At 50.6% G+C, this 16,491-nt stretch overlaps 1 protein-coding gene across 2 annotated transcripts in view; it reads left to right on the top strand.

Moving 5' to 3' along the window:
* Nucleotides 1–16,491, top strand: part of Rims4 (regulating synaptic membrane exocytosis 4) — a 59,218-nt gene that overhangs the window by 37,759 nt on the left and 4,968 nt on the right. The window contains exons 2-5 of one of the 2 annotated variants that reach the window (NM_001376942.1): nt 1,986–2,121; nt 15,311–15,423; nt 15,661–15,762; nt 16,210–16,349. In NM_001376942.1, the coding sequence (NP_001363871.1) occupies nt 1,986–2,121; nt 15,311–15,423; nt 15,661–15,762; nt 16,210–16,349 (491 nt within the window). Of the gene's footprint in view, nt 1–1,982; nt 2,122–15,310; nt 15,424–15,660; nt 15,763–16,209; nt 16,350–16,491 lie in introns of both variants that reach the window. The other variant, NM_183023.2, reaches the window with a different exon arrangement.

Genomic DNA, 16,491 nt, shown 5'->3' with positions numbered 1-16,491 from the left:
GGTCTTCGAGGCCATCGCCTGGGCCATCCTAAAGAGCCAGGCTCCCTGTGTGCTAAGTCCAGCTGGCACGAGGCCCAGGAGCCTGAGTGTGAGGTTCCTTGAAGGCTACGGGCTGTCACCAACATGAGATACACATTGGCCTCCTCAGCCCTGGAGACTGAGCTGTTTGCCATGCCAGACTCTGTGTCAGTCTGTGACAGTGACATGGAGACAGTGCACAGTGTTCAGGGATGGGAGGTCAGGTGCCTGGGAAGGTGTCTGAAGCATGTCTGCAGTCCTGGGTCTGCAGCCTCAGGGAAGGATTGCTTGTTCCTGTGCACGACTGCACACGTCTACATGGATGTGTTTCTGAATGTACGTCTGAGCCTGTCCCTATCTCTGTACCTAACATGAATGGGGGAACACAGAAGTGGGAATGTGTGTGCTGGTTAGGAAAAAAAAATGAATGCAGACAGACAGGAACACACTTCCGTTGCATGTCCATAGACACCACGTGACATGCAGAGAAATGCATCTTGCTGGCTCCCCTCAGTGTGCTTTCCTCTGTGAGTGGTACATGGCTGCACATCTGGTGTACCCAATTACTCTCCGACACACATCAAACACACAGAGACACTCAGATGACAGACACGCACTGCCTAGTTGCTCTCAGACCCACAGATGGTAGCTAGCCACAGGTGGAAACACAGTCATAGATATTTAGATTCCTTGGTTCATGTGTGTATATTCACGTGTGTCTCCTAGGAGACAGGGACATGTGAGCACACGCTTTGGCAAACATACACAACTCTGATAGCTCACCACATGTGTATGTGAGACTCCCAGGGTTCAGAGACCATGCTGCCATCATAGTACTGGGAAGCCGCCAGCAGAGGAGGCTGGAGGTGGAGTGGTCCACCTGTCGTATTCCAGCTTCTCCTCACTGGCGCTGTGAGCCAGTCCCTGCCTTGTGTACCGTTGTTGTCTTCCACATCAAGGAGGGGTACTGATAGGAACCTCAGCTTCAAGGGGTACTTGGGACACTGGTTTATCCAGCAGTCATCAGTTGAAGAGCCCCCAGTGAACTCACCACAATTCCTGGCTCAGAGGCTCCCATTGGTGAACACGCCTTTGTGGAAGCCGGCCCATAGAAAGCCAACACCCGTACCACATTGCGTGGTCAGCACCAGGAAGAAATAGAGAACAGGCTGGCTGTGGAGGGGCTGATGGGAATTCACAGGGGGCCTTCTGTGAGAGAGTGTTGTATCACAAGATGGAGGCAAAGGAGTGAGTGGTTGGACAGGAAAGGCATGATGGGAAGGAATGCCAAGCTCAAAGGCCATTTTGTCTGATAACAACCCTGCAGTGCTCCCATTTTACAGATAAATAAACAGAGCCCCGGGGATACTGAGCAATTCCTGTGCTTTTTAGCTAATGGGAGATGCATTCAGGATTTGAGTCAGCCATGTGCCTTTAAAACCAGTGATCTTAGTGGTTACCAGTGAGGGTGAATCTGTTCTCTAGGGGGTGGTTGGCAGTGTCTGCAGACATTTTGGTTGGCACAGGGTTGCTACTAGGCATCTAGTGGAGACATGGCAGGATGCCACCCACAGTCACCCTGGCATGGAGAAGCCCTGGCCTGAACCCTGCAGAGCAACTGAAAGAGTATGGCCCATAGTAGGTGCTTAAGATGCTATCAGTAGAGAGCAAGGGGTATTCGGAGAAAACTGCAGGGGAGAAAATGTGTAAAGAAGCAGAGCAGTTAACAAAGCTGGAGACAATGCTATGTGCTGGCTGGGTGGCTGTGAAGAGCGCCTTGTTCCCCAGGGAGAGTGGGCACAGGTGAGCCAGAGGGATCAAGGACATTGGTGGGCCCGACTAGGGCTGATGTGTCACTGCCCACAGCTGCTGAAGCACTAACCAGACAACTTCGTTCTCTGTCCCTTCCCCCCAACCCCCACTGCATGTCTCTCCCTACCTCTCTTGGCCCCCATGCTCAACAGCAGACAGCCGGAGGCTGAAGGGTGCCATCCAGAGAAGCACAGAGACGGGACTGGCCGTGGAGATGCCCAGCCGGACGCTCCGCCAAGCCAGCCATGAGTCCATCGAGGACAGCATGAACAGCTATGGCTCAGAGGGCAAGTAAGTATGGCTCCTGCACCTCCCTGAAGCCTTCCTGTCCCCAATCAGTGGGGGAAAGAGGGTTGAGCAGCACCCCCTCCCTGCAAGTACCCTGGTTCCTTGGTCTGGGTTCTTTGGGCTGGTGGGTTTTTGCCTAAGCCTCCAGGGCCTTCAGAAGAAACCAGTGAGCCTAGGTTTTATGCTTCATAATCCCTACTATTTTAGAGCTGTGTGACCGTGAACAGGGGACATCCTTGAATTTATTTCCCCATCTGCAAAAGGAAGGGATTACATCAACTACCTTGGGCTTGTGACGGTTCATGTTAGCTGTCAATTTAACAGGATATAGGATCACCTAGGAGACAGACCTCCAGGCACATCTATAAGGAGTCATTTAGTCTCTAGGCTGCCTGTCAGGGTCAGGGTCATATCAGTTGGGTTCATTGAATTGGGAAGACCCACACTCAAAGTGGGCAGTGCCCTTCCTTGGGTGTAGGTCATGTACTCCATTAAAAAGGAGACAGCTGAGGCTGGGCATGCTAGCACACACCTTTAGTCACAGCACTTGGGAGGCAGAGGCAGGAAGATTTCTATGAGTTCGAGGCCAGCCTGGTCTGCAGAGTTCCAGGACGGCCAAGGCTATATAGTAAGACCCTTACTGAAAGGAGAGAGAGAGAGAGAGAGAGAGAGAGAGAGAGAGAGAGAGAGAGAGCACTAGCTGATCATTGGCAGCCATGGCCCTGTGCTTCCTGACTGTGGACACCACGTGACTTCCTGCTGTGGTGGTCTGTACCCTTGAACCGTGAGCTGAAGTCGACTCTTCTCCCTTAAGTTGCTTGTGACACAGGAACACGAGGAAAACCAACCTAAGACACAGACATTATGAGGATAAAGTATTTTCAATCTGTATAATCCTGAGTTAATATGTAGAAAGAACAGAGGACAGTGCTTGGCACCTGCTGTATACCAGTGCTGGTAGATTACCCAGGGAAAGGAGTCACTGTGGTTCGGCAGGACGTCCTCATTATTTCCTTTTCTTTAGTTCCTTAAGTCCCAGTTGGGTTTTAAAAGTACGAACCAGGGCTTGATAAAGGCTCACGTGTGTCAAGTCTTGAGACCCTCTCCAGGGTTTGCCTTCAGGACTGCACACCAGGATCTGGGGATGTGTTACAGAATGCAGGTGGCAGAGTTCTTTGTCCCAGCCACCCAGTCAGTGTGTCTGGGAGGAAGTCAGCTTTCCAGCCTTCTGGAGGAACCCAGCTAAGCTAGGGGCCTTTCACACACATGGGAGCCTTAGGAAGTCTGGGGTGTTTGCCTCCTCTGATGGACACACACACACACACACACACAGAGTCTCACAGTCACACAAACCTACTCTTCTCAGATTCCCCTCATACCCATCCTTAGCCGATCCTGACTAGATTCAAAATAACTCCATACTGAGAACGCAGGTACCCAGGGTTTCCGGAGCTTGCCTTGGCCACAGAGCCACTCCTATCTGGAACTCAGGAGTTCTGACTCCCAGTTGGAATTCACTCTATACTACCACATTGCTTTACCTTTCCAACTGTCCTGAGGCTGTGAAGGGCCCTGGTGTGTCACATTCCCTGTCCTTACACATGAGGAATCTGAGGCTTGGGAAAGTTCAGGTCTGTGCTGTCTGTCGTCTGTCTGTCTGTCCGTCTGTCCGTCTGTCTGTCTGTCTGTATAGGCGTCTGCTGCACATGGCTATGCAGATGTAAAGGAGCTGAAATTTTAAAATAAACCATCCTGCTCCCGTGATGCGAAGTGTATTCAAGTGCTGGTGGCAGCACGTGGTTCGTGGCAGCTGTGTTGAGTAAGGCAGGAAACAACAGCATTTCGTCTTCACAGAGGGCTCTGCAGGATTGCACTGGCTCAGTGGCTTACCCCTCTCCGCTGTGGACTCGGTGCAGACTCCAGCCAACGTGGAGCTCAGCCTCTGCCCTTCATCTATGCCCTGCCTCTCAGCTGGGCTCCTGCTGGCTAAAAGCCTTGTCCCCTCACCCCACCCTCACCCCTCCCATACCGGGCAGCTCAGCCCTTATGAATGGGCCTGGAGTTGGCAGAGCTTCTATTCCGCCCACCTCCAGGGACACTTTCCTGTGGGAGGGAAGAGGGGTGGACAGCAGAAGAGAGAGAAGGAGAAACTGGAGGGGGAAGAGGAGGGGAAATGGCCTGCATTTTTATAACCACATGGCTGGGCTTGGAGGAAGAGATCTGGGCACCTGGGAGCAATGCCCTTCCTTCTCTCAGGTGCCAGTCCCACCCAGGAGGCCTGAGGCCCAGTCTTGTACTTCCATGTTGGGTGTCTGTCCTTGGATGAATGTGACCTCTAGCTCAGAAGACATTATGTAGGGCTCTGGAGATTAAACGAGCCAGGTCCGTGGGAAGCAGTGTGGTGCTGTAGATGGTAGCAGGCACATCGAAGCTGTGGTCCTACATCACAGAAGAGAAAAGGAGAGCTCAGCCCATCACAGGACTCCCACAGGGGAAGCATAGTAAGAGGATGTTAGGATGAAGGAAAGAGGCTCTGCCTGCTCGTGGGTTTGGAGCTCGGGGCTTGTTTGCTTGAATATGCTTCCAGGGACCAGAGAGTCCAACTGTCAGGGTCAAACAGACTCAGCAGTTAGGCAGCCCTGGGCTCTGGGTGATGCTTCTCAGCGGCCATGCAGCTTTGGCAGAGTTACCTCCTCTCTGAGCCCAGTTTCTCCATTGTAGAAAGGGGGTAGGTAATGGGGGCAGTGCAGAGAGCAGTAGTGAGGGTGAGTAATGTATGAGAAGCACCTAGAGCGGTGGCCAGCACATGGCTAGCACGGATGGTGTTCACTGTCAGTGCTGTTCATTGTTAACCCAGCCACCGTGAGCTGTGGGATTTGCTGTTTCAGGTCAATTGCCTCCTAGCAGATAAGGTGAGCCATCCCAGATACAAACCAGTCTCCAGAGCACAAGTGAGGGCCCAGCAGGCAGTGGCTCTTAGTGGCCACTAAAAGTTTGGGGAGGCTGAGCCAATCTGAAGAAGGATCAAAGGTCTGGAAGATACTGGTTCCAGCAGGGGGGCCAGAAAATAAGCAGTACATGGCTACTCTAATATGCTGTCTGCTGAGTCTGAAAGGAGAGAGGTGGAGGGGCTTTGTGTTTTTGTTGGCATCAGCAGCCTACTTGGCCACCCCAGAATGAACACCCTCTAGAGACCTAGAAGGGATTCGATCTCGTCAGAGGCCAGGTGCTGCCAGCTCACCCCGCCCCTGGATGAAGAGGGGACAGGGGACGATTCAGCCATGGCCATCTTCTTCTGGTCCTTAGGTATTCAGAGAGCTGGTTGGACCCAGCTGCCAGGCTCTGAAACAGGAAGGGGTGTGAGTGCCCTCCCCTCCTCCCACCCCTTGGTCTCATGCCAGCCTCCCAGATGCTCACAGGGAGACAGCCTCACTTGAGAAGCTGCTGGTCCTGGCACTGCTGGGGTGGGCCACTGAGCACAGGCATCTACAGGCAAAGGGCCCGCCCGTGTGGGGTTCCGTGTGAACATGTGTGATTAGGCATCTGTAGTATGCCAGACAGCTGGGCTGGCCACCGTAGAAATTGTGTGTCCTGACACCACAGGGCACTGGCCAGTCAACCAGAAACAGATACAAAAGGCAGGTGTGAAGATAGTGGCCAAGCTGTGATCCCAGCCGGTCTCAAGATACAGAAATACTAAGAGCTTAGACTTCGGTCAGTGAGTATGCTGTGGGCTGCAGGTGACAAAATCCCAGTGGACAGTGGCTTCATCCCTTGCTATTTAAAGTATGAACTGCAGGCCAACATTATCAGCAGCAGCAGCAGCAGCAGCAGCAGCAGCAGTCTCTGGATGCCTGTTAGAAATACATAACTTCTGACCCTGTCCACAACTATAGTCAGAATCCATGACACCAAGATCCCCAGCTGGTCTGTGTGCACACTGTCAGGACGCCCTGGCTTAATGGCCGTAGCAGCCATGTGAATGCTGTCGAGAGCTTTGTGCAGACACTGTGCCAAGGGCTTTGACCTGTGTTGACTCATTTAATCCCCCACAACAGCGGGATGGTGGGATGAATGCTAATAGCCCCTCTTACAGATGAGAAAATGCCAGGGGGTAGTTTGCCCAAGGTCACAGGGCCAGGCAGCAGCCAAGCTGAGATTCACATGCAGGCATCTGCCCAATTACACTCACCCCCTTCTCTCGTTACATTGTTGCATGCATGAATATTTCTAGAGGCAGATGATGCTGGTGGATTGGGAAGCCGGCAAGGCCACCATAGACGCAAAGTCCCTCCATCTTCCCCTTCTACATCCCATGTGTTTTCCTCTGGAGCTTGGAAAGAACTTCCTGTTACAAGTCCCCTTTCTGATGCATCCCAAATTGGAGATTTGCTTGTTAAGGATGGAGGGGCTAAAGGCAGAGCAAGGTCATCTCACTCAGACAAAGGGCACAGGCTAGAGGTCAAGGGCCCTGAGGATAGCACACACAGAGACACAGACACACAGACACACAGACACACCTATACCACATACACACATCTAAACATGCATACCTAGATGCATATATCTATAACACACACACACATACCAGCACCCACACCTGCACTTACATATTCACACATAGACACACACATATACACCTGTATCACATACACACATCTATACACACATACCTATAACACACGCGCACACACACACACACACACACACACACCACTCCTGCCTCCAGTCCTAAGCTGCTTCCTGCCTGCCTGTCTACCTCGCTTTGGGTTTTCTCAGAACCAATGGTCTCAGACCTCACCTGTGAATTCAGTTGGAAGGGGTTTACTTGAGACCTGATTCTGGAAAACAGTGTCAGAGACTGGACAAGAGGAGTTCAGTGTGTGTGCTGTGTGATGTTAACTTCCCCCATGGGCAGCTCAGTCCTGAAGGGCAGCCTGGTAGCCAGCATGGGGCAGCCTCCTGCCACCTCTCAGCAGGACTCCTCGCTGTGACTCACTGTGTGTGTGTGTGTGTGTATGTGTGTGTGTGTGTGTGTGTGTGTGTGTGTGTGTGAGGGCATGTTATAGGTATGTGTGTCTAGGTATGTGTGTATACATGTGTGTATGTGGTATAGGTGTATATGTGTGTGTATGTGTGAATATGTAAGTGTAGGTGCTAATATGTGTGTGGTTGAGGGGATAGGGAAATTCTTTAGGGTTCAGGAAACATGGGCAGAGGCACATAGGGGATCGCCTTAGGAATGGCAGATAGCTCAGCAGAGCTTACCCCACTTAGTGCACAGGACCCCGACCTTCCAGCTACCCCAGCAGAGACCCTCTCTTATATTCCTTCCCTAATCCACAGTGATGTGCCCATTTTGTCTCTTGAACCATCCATTTCTCCCATTCCCATCCACAGGGGGCCTGAGCTGAGGTGCCCATTGCTCTTGCCTGGACTCCTGCAAGTCTCACTTTTGGTCTAGACTCTATAGTCATCCTGCTGTTCTCTCCCAGCCTCTCTCAGCCCACCTCCCTGAGCCTTCCAGGCACTTGTCTCAGCATCCATGGCTCCCCTACTGCACACCTATCTGTGTTCCTCTGTACCCCCTGACTCACTCCCCCCCAGATCTCAGTGAATAATTAGCATGTTACTTCAGCTCATATGCCAATGCCAGTTAATTGGTAGCGACTCCCACGAGTGCTGTGTCAAGGAGGATTATGGAGCCAAATTCAGGCCCGGTCAGAGTGCTACGGTTGATTATTAATGTCTGCTCTGGGCATAGGCAGGAAAAGTGGAGTGGCTCACAAGTCTACCATTTCTCTGGCTAGATCGGCAGCTTGCACACCCCTGGCCTCTCCAGCCACAGCACTCTCTACTGCCTACTATAATTGTTGCCCATGTATCTGTCTGCCCCACTAAACAGAGTTCAGTGCCTAGCTGGTCCACAGTTGGTGTTCTCAGATTTTGATGACTAGGTATGTAGGACAGAAGCAGCTACACATTCCACTCCTTGCTGTCCTGCCTGTCTCTTTCATCTCATCAAAGCCAGGGATGCAGCGTCCTCTCAACCTAGTAACCCCCAGAGCTGCCTTCCAGCCCCAGCTGCTTCTCTCTGTCTGTTGTTGTCCTGAGGTGTCTGGGTCACTCTGCCCAGGCAAAGCAGCTTGTGAACTCACACAGGGTCATTGCAACCCAAGCTCAGGGTTGCCTGATCACAAAAGGCCCAGGAGATCAGCAGGGAGCAAGAATTCCCTCTCTGTCCTCCTACCTGTGCTGCTCGACAGAGTCGTTGTGACTAGTGGACAGTGTGACCGTGGGCTAAGAGGAAGGAGCTTGGTTTTCTGTTCTGTAAGCACCAGGCTTTGCGGAGCGTTTGGTTGTGGCAGGCTCTACCCTCACGTATTTACCTCATTTAATACTCAGAGTTATTTCTTCCTGTTTTGCTAGAAAGAAACTCAAGACCCAGAAAGATGAACCATGGATCTCTGTACCTAGTGAGCAGTGGAGACAGGGTGGGAACCCAGGCCTGCCTGACCCCAGAGTTCGAACTATAGATCCCCAGGCTCTGCTCCGGGGACCTGGGGACATCAGCCTTTCCTGCCTGAGGCCTCCACAGCCATGGGTACAGACAACCATGGAAAAATATTTAGATGAAAAGTGTCTGTGCTGAAGGTGTCCTACTTGCTTATGTGTCTTCTTGTCATTTCCTTCCAAACTGGATAGCAAGACTGGGCATTTGCATAGAATTTACATAGTGCTTTTCAGTATTAGCATTATCGATGTGATTTAAAGTCTACAGGAGAATGCGCTTAGCTTATATGCAAATACACCATTTTATTTAAGAGAGTTGAGCACACACACTCACACACACACACACACACACACACACACACACACACACACACACACTCGAGGTCTGATATCCAGGAGGAATCTGGGAATTAATACCCTGGACATGACGAGGGTCAGCTGTGTCTTCTAATGGTTAAGAAGTTGGACTGGGGCCAGACAGCTGGGGTTCAAGTCCAGATCAGCTACTTTGTAGCCACGTGGTCTTGGTTGGATTACTGTTACTCTGTGTCTTGCTTTCCCCTTCTTTAAAACAGACATTGACTACATTTTACAAAGGTGTTGGATTAAATGAGTTAACATTGGCTCAGGACAAGCTATTGATAAACAGCAGATCCTTGGCTCCATGTAGGAGCCCTAGTCTCAGGGAGAAGTCTTAACTAGAGAGTTGGCGTCTAGATCATGTGACAGAGCGTCTCCCAGCCCACGGTAAGTCCTGCTACTGTGCTGGTTTTGAAAAACTGGGATTTGTTCCAACACAATTGAAGTATTGGGGAACAATGTGAGCTTCAGGTGGATCCTGTATGTGCTTGGTCAGCTGGGGTTTTGTCCATGAGCAATGCAAGATGAATGCAGAAAGCGGTTTTCACCAAGGAATTTGCACATTCCCAATAACTGAGGCCGCCTCAGTTATCCAGGTGTTAGGTCAGCTCTGCTACTGTTTCTCCACCTGGTTTCAGCCCACTCTACTACCCAACAAACCACAGAAGGCGATCCTTTCCAGGTAGCCAGCCATCTTCAGCTCTGTCAAGGTGAAGTACCGTATTTACTGTAATACTTAAGCCCTTCTCCACCATTTAAAGTATATTAAACTGTATACCATATTTATTGGGTTCCTTCTCTCCCCACATACACCTTTCTATGTGCCCCTGCCCCATTTTCTTCATAACCTGTGATCCTTACTGCAGGATTTTTTTTTGCTCTTCAGTCATTTATAGGACTGCACATTTGCCTTATAGCAGAATTGCTGTGCTGTAGGTGAGGCGAGTCTGTGGGGAGGTGACTGGGTGGATGGCCACGCGTGGAGTCGGCAGGGGGCGGTGAGTGAATGAGCAGGAGAATGGACTCCCAGAACCCTTTAGAACCACAGCCTGTAATTGCCACAAGGCCGCACGGCCTTTTAATCTTTGATGCCATTAAGTCGGGTGATCCAACTGGAAAAGAGAACAGAGCCAAACCTGTAAATTACCCAATTACTTCTTTAACCACCAAGAACACAGGGTCCAGGCTGAGCCCGAAGGTTAATAATAAAAGACAAATGGAATGCCCTCCACAAACAAAACTAATAGAATTTGAGTTGCAGGAAATCTCATTTCACCATTAAAACAAAATAAAAGGCTAGCGGAACAATGGGTAAAAACCCTGTTTCGAGGCTCTGCCTCTGCCTGTGTGGCTCCTGCCCTGCCGCCTTCCCCCACCCCTATGGCCTGTGCTTGGACCCAGGCACCCAGATGCTGTTTTGCCGGAAGTGGAGGAAACTGTGCTGGGCTGGGCAGGAGGGGCTGGCAGCCATGGCGTCCTTGCTATGATGGGTTTAGGAGCATCTCTGTATAGACCTGTGCTATCCTAGCCACGGCTCCCCAGCAATTCAGCAAGACAGGCACTCTTCATTCTTACTTGATACGTGAGGAAATTGTAGCCCAGCGAGATGAAAAACCCCAGGGGCTGGAAAGACAGCTCAGTGCTTGAAGTCACTTGCAGCCAAGCCTGACAACCTGAGATCAGTTCCCGGGGCCTGTGCCACACATCTCCATGGCTGCCCTTTACCCCAGTGGCTTGGGAGTTTGGCAGGGAACATTTACTGAGCTCCTGTTGTATACAAGGACTATTCCGTGCAAATATGTGTGTAGCACCCTCCGGTCAGCAAGCTCTCCCACGACCCTTTGCTAACAGATCCTGTGCAGAGCCCAGAAACATTTGCAGCCGACGAGGCACAGGTACACTGTGCACAAGGCAGAGTTATCTCATTAAGATCACTAACGGAAGTGTAGAGGTTTGCTGGGAATCACACCACAAGCAGGTGGGCCGGTGACGCATACATCTGATTGATTAGTCGGCCTTTTCCCTGCCTTCACAGCTGATTGATTAGTTGGCCTTCTTCACACCTGCAGGGAAAATCCCAAGGTGGAGCCTGGCCTCTCGCAGAGTTGCCCCTCTAGCCAGCGGAGTTCCAGGCACACTGTGCCTCTTGCCCCATGGATGCTGTTTCTGCTAGCTCAGGGTGGCAGCTTGGTGCCTTGGCAGCCAGTGAGGCACCCTGGGATGGGAAATCAGGCAGCCGCCCAGATATTAGAAACAATTACCGCTAATTACCAGGCCTGCCAATTCCCCATTGTCTGCCTGCACTCCACCAGGAATCAAGGAGCAGGCGATGAGGATGTTAGAGGAAACTTTCAATTTTGGCTTGCAAAAGCCTGGTGCTTCTTGGGGGCTGGGCTCCTTCCATGCCTCTGAACCCACAAGGCCACACTACTTCTCTGTCTCTGTTTTAGAGCCCACATTCTTCTTTTAGAGTAGATCTTGGATCCATCAGAGTGCTGGGAAGGTAGGGTGGGGAGACCCAGGGTCACAGAGCAAAGCTCACATCTCAGCTGTGGCTCTAGTATCAGTCTCAGGGTGAGCAACTCAGGCACCGGTTTTGGAAGAAATGACAAAGACACACTTTAGTCTCCAGACATTTAAGTGTGTGTTTTGTTTTGTTTGTACTTTTTAAAAAAGATTTATTTATTTTATGTATATGAGTACACTGTAGCTGTACAGATGGTTGTGAGCCATCATGCGGTTACTGGGAATTGAATTTAGGACCTCTGTTCACTCCAGTCAACCCAGCTTACTCTGGCCCTGCTCAATCTGGCCTAAACATTTATTTATTATTATATGTAAGTACACTGTAGCTGTCTTCAGACACACCAGAAGAGGGTGTCAGATCTCATTACAGATGGTTGTGAGCCACCATGTGGTTGCTGGGATTTGAACTCAAGACCTTTGGAAGAGCAGTCAGTGCTCTTAACTGCTGAGCCATCTCTCCAGCCCTTGTTTGTATTTTCTTTATACATACATACATATATATATATATTTATATAATATATTTTACATATGTATACTTTATACATATATATATATTCTTTATGGGTATATATATATATTCTTTATGGGTATATATATATTCTTTATGGGTATATGTATATGTATATGTATATATATATATGTGTGTGTGTGTGTGTGTGTGTGTATGTATTTCTGATGCATGACTATAATAGCTCCAGGAATTTACCTGCCTGGCTCCAGTGCCAGGCTGCCTCTCTTTCTGAAGCTGACCCAAAGACTCAGCTGGAATAGGAGGCCACCCCAGAACTCAACACTGGGAGCAAGAAGAAATCTGATAGGAAGGGGGTGCTAATACAGGGCAGGGCTCATGCCTGTGGCCCTTCTCCCCACAGGCAGCCAACGCCTGAGGATGCTGTGGGAGATCAAGACACCCCAGCTGCAAGCCACTCCCAGTTGTCATCAGTTGGATGTTGTCTTTGGGGGGAGATGGAAGGGGTTATCCCTTAGCTCCTTCCCTCCTGCCCTGCACATAAGCATAAAGCGTTGCCATAGCCACAAGAGATACCCTCAGACTGGCTTATGTGAGAGAGGGCAGCTGAGAGTGCAGAGGTGCATGCTGGGTGGACAGAGTTAGCCAGACTCTGCCTGCATGGTTTGAGTAGTTACTGCTCTCTCCAGCTCATCGATCAGATGGGCCCGTGAGTAATCTGGACCAAGGACTTCAAGGCTCAAATGAATTTATACACGTACCTCTTAGACCTTTGGTGGCCTGTAGTAAGGGTTGTTCATTTGCTCTGAGTCTGACCCCCGTTTTCGGGTGTGTTTAGGGTTAGTCTCGTGTGGTTCAAGGATTTCCAGAAGGTTCTATCTATGTCCTAGACACAGAGAGAGAACATGTAGAGAGAATTCGTGTAAATGTCTAAAACAGCCGAACTACATCTGCCCTTGATATCCGTGAGTTGCATCTGTGGACTGAACCAGCTTTGACTGAAAATGCTTTGAAAAAGCATTACAGAAAGTTTCAAAAACTAAAACCTGAACTTGCCACATGCCAATTGCTGTAATGATGTAATGTAAAGACACTCACGGCACAGTGCACAAATGTGCACCTGCCTTTTCTTGGGGCCCTCATCTCCGTGTTCCCAGTGTGTGAGCATCGTTTGGCTTGTTCATGTTTTCTCTGCAGCTATCATATCTGTACCGCACGTGTACGAAGTTTCTCTGTCATTATTCGTAAACAACAGAGTGTGACAACTATTATCATGTGCATGTGTCTTATGCAATCTATCCATGATTTAAAGTACATGAGGGGCCATGCATAGGTCTATGCAGACACTATCAGTCCATCCATCTTATCAAAAGGACTTGAGCATCTGTGCATTGTGTTATCTCTGGGGCTTCTGGAGCTGGAATAAATCCATCATGGGTACCAAAGGACAACTGGCTTAATAAGGGTGAGAAAGCACAGACACGGAACCCACTGTTTAGTTTACAGCATCTCACACCTTCCACTGTTCTCTTTCCATAGCATTTGCCACCTTCTTTCATGGTTTATAATTGGTATTATTTTTAGATATGGTTGTTTTTTTTTTAACTTATGTGTATTCATGTTTTGTCTAGACAAAGGTATGTGCACTGTGTGTGTGTGTGTGTGTGTGTGTGTGTGCGTGCCTGGTGCCCACAGAGGTCAGAAGAGGACATCAGAGCCTCAGAAACTGGAGTTACAGACAGTTGGGAGCCACCACATGGTGCTAGGAATCAAACCTGGATCCTTGTGTGAACAGCTGGTACTCTTAACCACTGAGCTATCGCTCCAGCTCACTGGTACTATTTCTTGTTATGTCTCTATGAGGGCAAAAATCATTGCCTTGTTCCCTGATGTGGTCTGTGTTCAGGACAGTGCCAGGGATGTGCTACAAGCCATTTGGTGACTGGCTGAATCGTGCCGGCTGGCTGAAATGCCTGTATCCTTGCAGGGTTAATGCGGTAGTACCATTCCTGCTGACTGTTAACACTGTGCTCCTGAGACCATCGGGGAGAGCCGTGTGGTCCATAGGCATCATCCATCATTCCAATGTCTTCCAACTTCTGACCATGGTTACCTGCTCCTTAGTCATCGTTTCTTTTTTACCAGACCATTACCTCCATGGGTCTTTCTCTCAAATGTACATGCAACTTTAGTATCTGGGGGTGTGAAGGGACATTCGGGGCCTTGGAGACTGTCCCAGGATTACTTGAGAAGACATCCAGGCAGCTTCAAGGCATCCGGCCCTTTCCTTGGCTCCACCTACTAAGGAGGGTGGTGCACGCCCTGCTATTTTCAGATGCCCCGAGCCTATCTGGGGCTTTCCGTGGTCCTTGAACATCCCAGCTCACGAGGGAACCCTAGATCTCAGCTCACTCAGTCCTTACCAGGCTCTCTCTGCTCTGCTCTCCAGGCCCGGGCTTTGTATGGTTTCTTGTTTGTTTTCTGGTCAGGACTAGCCTGGTTTTTGTTACTATCTTTCTAAGTCTGCTTCTTAGAGTTGCAACTTAAAAGCTGAGTCTCAGTCTGTGCATCCTATGAGGCCACCCCTCTTCTAAAGCGACCCTGCTATTGGGGGTTGGAGGACCTAGGAGGCAGTAGAAGCCTGTGGTAATGGACGAGGTGGGCTGTGCCTGCTGTGGCCCTGCCCATTGCTTACATAGGAAGGGAAGCTGTTGTCTGAGCTTCTTGCCTCTCAAGGTGGAGGGAAGCCCTGAGTAGCCCTGACCCAGGAGGCAGGAGAATCTGCAGGCTCTTTGTGAGGGCACCCACCACCAGTCAGGAAGCCAGATAGCCGCAGCACCAGTTGGCATCCGAAGCTGCCGTGCAGGGCATCGGTTGTGTCGGCCTTGTCTGGAGTGGGTCTCACATTAAATTGCTGATTCTGGTTCAGCAGCTGGGCGGAGGTGTCAGGTGAGATGTGATTCTAACCAGCTCCAGATGTGTCTGATGCTGCCGATCCCTGGACCACACTTGGAGTCTCAAGGCACTAAGCCATTTGCATCAGCGCCTGCCAAAACCATCTGCCATGTTCCTCCAGCCACCCTGCCTGGTTAAGGCAGCATGTGTGGTATATAGGCATGAAGACCACCATAGAGGCTGGGCACGGTGGTGCACACTTTTAATCCAGTGCCTGGGAGACAGAGGCAGGTAGATCTCTGAGTTCGAGGCCAGCCTGGTCCACAGAGTGAGTTCCAGGTCATCTAGGGCTACACAGAGAAACCCTGTCTTGAAAAGCCAAACCAACCAAACAAACAAAAACATCATCATATCCTTTTCTTCTTGCAGCCTTAACTATGGAGGAGTTTGTCTAGCTTCAGATGCCCAGTTCAGTGACTTCCTGGGGAGTATGGGACCAGCACAGTTTGTGGGCCGCCAGACCCTGGCTACCACACCCATGGGTAAGTATTTGAAGCCCTGTGCCCTCCTTCCTTACCCTTGCCCGTTGACGCCATGCTCTAAGCACCTGGCTTGGAGCCTGAGTCCCATGGTCCAGCCCTCCATGGTGCCTGCCCCTCAGGAGTCCAAGCTGCAGTTACAGGACATGATGTGCTCTTGTTTGGGCTGAGAGTGGTTGCCCAGAGACAGCAAGGCCCTGCTGGAGCATCGGAGCCACTTGCTAGCCTTCTCTCTTGCAGGGGATGTGGAGATTGGCTTGCAGGAGCGGAATGGTCAGCTGGAGGTGGACATCATCCAGGCCCGGGGACTGACTGCCAAGCCAGGCTCGAAGACACTGCCAGGTGTGGGGATGTCTGAGAGAGAAATCTGGTGTGGCCCGGTGGACTGAAATACTTAGAGGGAGAGAGAGACATCTTTCTTGTTTTTCATTAGACCCTGTTACCTAGTAGAGAACTTGGCACACAGTGGGGCCCAGAGAGTGTTTGTGGGGAGGTTAGCAAATGAATATGTCGGGTAGTATGGTGGACTGAGGGAAGAAACAGTGAGCTAAGGAAAGGGAAGGCAGTAAAGACTAAAAGAGGCTCACCCAGCTGAGACCTCACGTGGTACCTACCCAGACATGGTTACGTATGCTGGCCACCCTATACCCATTTGCCCCGTGGCCCCTCCCCATACTCCTGGGGGTTCTCTGGTCCCCAGAAGTCGGTGATTGGCCTTTCTCTGTTACACCTCATACCCACAATTTGAAGGAGCAGCCTAGAACCCTGCCTTCTGCCCTCTGTTCCTAGCTGCCTATATCAAGGCCTATCTGCTGGAGAATGGTGTCTGCATTGCCAAGAAGAAAACCAAAGTGGCCCGCAAGTCACTGGACCCGTTGTACAACCAGGTGCTTCTGTTTCCTGAGAGTCCCCAGGGCAAAGTCCTGCAGGTAAGGGGTTCCTCTCTCTCTCTCTCTCTCTCTCTCTCTCTCTCTCTCTCTCTCTCTCTGTGTGTGTGTGTGTGTGTGTGTGTGTGTGTGTGTGTGTGTGCGCAGAGGGGTGTTCCTTGGGGGCAGGGACTCTCGAGGGCCT

This window comes from Mus musculus, chromosome 2 (assembly GCF_000001635.26).
Source record: "Mus musculus strain C57BL/6J chromosome 2, GRCm38.p6 C57BL/6J".
Taxonomy (NCBI): domain Eukaryota; kingdom Metazoa; phylum Chordata; class Mammalia; order Rodentia; family Muridae; genus Mus; species Mus musculus.
The sequence above is the reverse complement of the archived record's forward strand: the minus strand, read 5'-3'. Positions and strand labels throughout refer to the sequence as shown.